The sequence below is a fragment of the Apis cerana genome, linkage group LG12, assembly GCF_029169275.1.
Source record: "Apis cerana isolate GH-2021 linkage group LG12, AcerK_1.0, whole genome shotgun sequence".
NCBI classification, from domain to species: Eukaryota; Metazoa; Arthropoda; class Insecta; order Hymenoptera; family Apidae; genus Apis; species Apis cerana.
The window spans coordinates 2382955-2388954 of record NC_083863.1 but is presented as its reverse complement, the minus strand read 5'-3'; the positions used below and the strand labels follow the sequence as shown (position 1 = coordinate 2388954).

The following is a 6000-nucleotide window of genomic DNA, read 5'->3' as shown; positions in this document are numbered from 1 at the left end:
ATTATTATTGTTTACCTAATAATTATTATATACAATTATATACTTACAATTATTATTAAAATATATTGTTTAATGTTTATTTTAAATACTAATTTAAAAATTTTCGGCAAATGAAACAGAGTTATTTGAGAAAATAATTGAATTTATTAATTTATTTTTTGAAATATTCATTTTGCCAATTCTTTCAGTTAATCAAATAAAAAATATTCAAAAATATTCAATTAATCAAATAATCTCAATTATAATTACAAACATATTATTATTAAAATAACAATGATTTATAAAATAAGAAATTGTATTATTTGAAATAATTATTTTCAAATTATTATTTGAAATCAATTTTAAGTCTGAATAAAAATAAATGAAAAAATATGAATATGAAATATTCATTTTATTTTTTAATGTGGAAAGTTTATATAAAAATTTTTCGATGTTTGTTGTTTGTTTCTTCAAATGCAAATTTTTCGAGATTTTTTTACATTTTCTTTAATAAATTAATAAATTAATCTCTGATTTCTCAAAATAATTAAGTCCAATTTTTAGAAAATTATTTTTTTTTATTATCTTTTTTGAACCATTGTAAATTTACAATTAACCTCATAATTAGAAAAATGAAACTATACAAATTCTAATCAAAAGCAATCTGTTTCGAATGATTCGAGGACAGTATGATCTACATTTTGCAAAAATCCTAAATTTATAATCAAACTTGTATTTACAAAATTTTAATCAAAATTAGAATCTATTTCGAATAATTCAACGACAGTACTTTTTCTTTTGTTTACAAATATTCTAAATTTATAATCAAATTTATAATTAAAAACGAAAATCAATCTGCTTCAAATAATTCAACGATAATATTCTTTTCTCTGTACTTGTAAAAATCCTAAATTTATAATTACAAGAACAAAAATAAAAAAATTTTAATCAAATCCACTTTCGAAGTGATTCAATGACAATACGCTTTTTTTTATATTTTGTAAAAATTTTACGTTTTATAATTATAATATATAAATTATAATATAATTAAATTTGTAATTACAAAAATTAAATTAAGTAAATTTTAATAAAAATCAATTCGTTTCGAGTGATTCGACAGTATTCTTTTTAATTTGCAAAAATCCTAAGTTTATACTGACAAAAAACGAAAATAAAGAAATTTTAATCAAAATTAATTTGTTTCGAATAATAGTACTTTTTCTTTTATATTTGCAAAAATCATAAATACAATTATAAAAACGTGAAAACATTTTAATCAAAATCAATCCATTTCGAGTGATTCAACGACATCATTCTTTTCCCTATATTTTGATAATGTCTAATCTACGTTCCAAGTCGCAGAGAGGGTGTCGTAGGCGGAAGTGCTGCGAGGATGCGCAAAATGAATCAACCGGTCCTAGCCGCAGTCCTCGCGCGGCTTTCGTCCCGAGTGCGTCGTCTATTTGCGCTTCTCTCGAAAATCTTCGTCTTTCTGCGATTCACCACGGCGAATGTCTCGAGTGACTTTCATTTAACAAGACATATATCGTATAGAATTATAATAATAATCTTCGATATTGCAATTTTCTTAAACGAGAAAGACGATGAAGAAACTTGATTTACGAAGAATTTTATTCATGGAAATTTTATGTGAGGGGATGAAAAGTGAAGAAAAAGTGCGGGAGGAGCTTAAAATATGCATACGTGATGCAAATACGTATGATAGAATCAATTGAGCGAGGTAACAGATTAGGATAAAAAATCTAATTACTGTGTTTTTCATTTCAATTATTGGACAATCAATTTTTAATTTTCTTAAAATTTTGAAAGGAAACGTGAAATATTTAAATTTAATGAATTTAATTATGTGATTTAATAATGATTTAATTTAATAAAAAAGAATATTTTTGAAATGAAGTCTTATTTGTATTATTTGTCTATATATCTGTAATGAATAAGTATCATTGCAAAGCATTGATCTTTTTTTAAAATAATTATTGAGGATATTATTCGAAATTTATTCGTTTTAAATAATTTACTAATTTATATTATATTACTAAATAATTTACTTATTTTTGTTATAGTTGTCTTATGTTTGTACATAAAATGAGATTAATAAAATAAAAATTTCATTGCATTAATTAAATTGCCGTGTTAAAAATAATAACTGCTATAAAATATTAGTATTAATAATTATAAAATATTAATTTTTTATTATTATAAAAAATTATAAATAGATAAATAAAATGATAATTATTGTCGAAATGCGATAAAGATTTTCTTTTATGTCTTAATTAATATTTTTTAAATTTTAATATAAAGAAAAAATATAGAACAATTAATAACAAATTTTTTATAAATTTTTATAAAAATCGTAATGCAAAAAAAAAGTATTCTCAAATTATAAAATATCTTTCAAGTTATCACTAAATTTTTGTTAAATGAATTTACTCTAGTTCGTAAAAGAATTCTTATGTATATATTTAACAATGTTTAAATAGTTTTTCTATCCTAATGAAATTAATATATTGATATCATGTTAATTATTGGGTTTTTATGAAGAATAAAGTAAATAAAAATGTGTTTAGAGCGAATATGAATTAAATGAAATAGTTCTGTTAAAGGAAAGTTGAAAATATAAGAAATTTTTTGTGTGATATAATTTGTATACTTTTTTTTGTTATATTTTTAGAATATCTTTTTTTGATAAAAATATGAAATTTTTTTCTTATAAAATATCTCAAGAATATTGGATATAACAAAAGTTACATTTCTTTTTTCTATATTTACAAAATTGATTAATTATTATGTAATTATATGTAATCATAATATCTAAATATTTGATATATAATATAAGTTTTTATATATATAAAATTATAATTTTAGAGGATGTTATCTTTCTTCTTTTAAAAATAAGATGGTTAATAATAAATAATATAATCTTTTAATAAATAAATAATGAATTATATTTATTAATGTAAATTGTTAAAATTTTAAATACAATTTAATTCAAATAATCGTTTATTAAATAATTATTTGTCTTTAATGTATCACTATTAAGTATTTATTTGTATCACATTAATTATCCATTTATATATATAAGAATAAAAAATGATATAAATGAAGTCTGACTAAAATGAAGTCAATTATAATTATATAATATGTTTAAAAAAATTTCTGATTAAGAAATAATTGGTTAACAAATTAAAGTATAATTAATATAATTAAAGTATAAATTTCAGTTTTCGTTAAAATAAATCATTTTCGTTAAAATAAACTAAAATAATATTTACATATTTAATTTGTAGATATAATTTAGTAAATTATTCTAATATTATTATAATATATTCTTTAATAGTATTAACTAATTTAAAACAATTAATTTAAAGGTAATTTTAATGAATTTTAGAAAGCAACGTGTTTATTTAAATATGAAATCACTTTTAACAAAATACCGAAATAAATAAATACACAGTAAAATCTGCTAAAAAGTGGAAAGAGATATATTTAAAATACTTAAATTTGAAACGAATATTTTAATATAGAAAATATATGTAGAATAATTGAAAAAATTCTAGACAAATTAATTAGAAATTAATTATTTAAAAAAATTGTTTTTCTTATATGTATTTGTATATAATATAAATAATAAAATATATGAGAATATATAATAATTACTGACGATTTTTGAACGATAATATAAAATATGTATAATAAATGCATATTTTGGTGATAAAAAAAAAATATTTTCTTTCCTCAAAATTTTATTCTCGAAATTCGAAACTAAAAATTAAAAATTTTTTTTTTCTTTCTATTTTATCAAATCTTAGTATATTCATCAAACTTAAATTTATAATTTAACATTAACGTTAATAATAACAATGTTATTTTTTAAGCTATTAATTATTTTTATGAATGTATCCCATTGAAATTAAAATTCAAAAATTTCAATCATATCAAAGATTTTAGATATATAGGACATATACAGAAATTTAAAATCGCAAAGAATCCAATTACAAAGAATCACTTTATAAATTTTTGAAATAAAATGAAATTTTTATGCGAATAATGGAAAAATAAAATAAATAATTTGCTTTTATTTTACTAATTAGAAAATTATAAAGAAATTTTTTTTCTATAAGAGTAAAGAAATTTCAATTTGATAATATCTAGCTATATAAAACAAGAACAACAATTAATCGATTGTTACTAATATTAAATCCATCATATTTTTTTTCTTTTCACTATAAAATTTTTTTAAATAATAAAATCTTTGAAAATACAAAACAAAAAATTAACACTAATAACTATATATAATAAGTTTTTTATTGAAAAGAAAAAATTAGCAAAAGAATTAGAAACTTGGTTTAACTATAAAATATAAATAATATTATTTAATAATATTATTTAATATTATATTTAATTATATTTAATTGTAATATTAATTACAATTAATTAATCGATTAAAAGCATATCAATATGTAAAATTATTATTTTTCTATTGAAATAACATTAGTTGGAATAATTTAATATATAATTAGCTGAATTTTTTTCTTTTAATAATCTAAAAAAAATTGATCCCTTGTTATAAAATTTTAAAAAAAAGCAAAGTAATCAATATTTTGATTACTCAGTTTCTCAGAAAGCAATTTATAATATTTCAAACTATTATATGATTACTCAGAATTGAAGCTAACATTGAAAATAAAAAAATAATTATTTTTAGACAAAGTAATTTTTCATTAAATATATGCATCGCATAAATAATCGCACGTATTATTTAATTATCTCTCATATTCTATAACTTTTGTTTTAGGCTTATATATATATATGCCCACAATAGTGGTGGATGAAAGCTTAATTTGGTATATATACAGAGAATGTTCTTCGACAAATGTCGTAGTCAAGTGGTATATTTTCTTAACGATAAGTGGAGTGTATTATAGTGCGTGTTTATACGAGACTCGGTCTCACAATGTCAAGTTATCGTGTCCGACGGTCAGAGCACAATGCGTAGTTACAAGAAAACTATTTGTCATATCCGGCCGTTAAAATAATAGACATATTCATAACGAAGTGTTAATTAAATGTAATTTTTCTTAATTTTTGATAAAGATTCATGCCCTTAAAAATTCTTTTTTCCACAAGAGATTTTAATGGGAAGGAACACAGATTTTCAGTGGAGTTCGAAAATAGCCAATAAGATCGTAATCAATTTTTTTATTTGTAATCCAAATTCGAGGAAATTTCTCAAATTAAATTAATATTACAAATTAAAAATCCAATGATAATCAAGAATTTATCGTATATCATAAATCTTTTCGCTCACAGGATGATGAACTATCTGGAATGCTATGTTACCGTTTGGTTTGGAATTATGTTGCATTCCTGCTAGATTGAGATATCTTAAATTATATACAAATTCAAATATAATTTTCTCAAAAGTAATCTTAGGCAGCATCGTCCTAGAAAGATTTTTGTTTAATTTAATGATCAGTGGCTAAAAATGATGAGAGAAGATTTCATGTAGAGGATTTCTCAGATATATTCACATATATTATTTATGATCGCGAACAATTTTTTTTTATTTTTTCTCCGTGTAATATTATAATATATTAAGGAAATTAAACAAATAAATCAATAATCAAAATAAATTTAAGATTTAAAAATTCAATTATTTATATCAATTATAATTTCCCTATATTTTAAGAATTCAAGTAGCATAAAATTTTAAAATCGAATTCAATTTTAAAAAATTTCAAAGTTTTTAAATATATCTTACAGATTAAATATATCTTACAGATTTAAGTGAAATTTATTTCAAATAATAATTGAGATAGCAATATTATTCATAAGAAACTATAAATAAGATATTCCGCGTTCTAATAAAATGATATGCAAGATATATCTTTAGATATATCTTAGATATCTTTATATAGCATCTTACAAACGATTTTTGATGAGATATCTTGTTTATGACATCTCAATAAACACAAACAATGTCTTGCTATGTAAAATATC

The 6000-nt window shown here is 19.8% G+C and overlaps 1 protein-coding gene across 1 annotated transcript in view; it reads left to right on the top strand.

The window, feature by feature from the left end:
* The first annotated feature begins 1387 nt into the window (after positions 1-1387).
* Positions 1388-6000, top strand: part of LOC107995578 (uncharacterized) — a 26515-nt gene continuing 21902 nt past the window's right edge. The window contains exon 1 of the mRNA XM_017053182.2: positions 1388-1720. Within this exon, the coding sequence (XP_016908671.1) occupies positions 1687-1720 (34 nt within the window). The 5' untranslated portion in view covers positions 1388-1686. The remainder of the gene's footprint in view (positions 1721-6000) is intronic.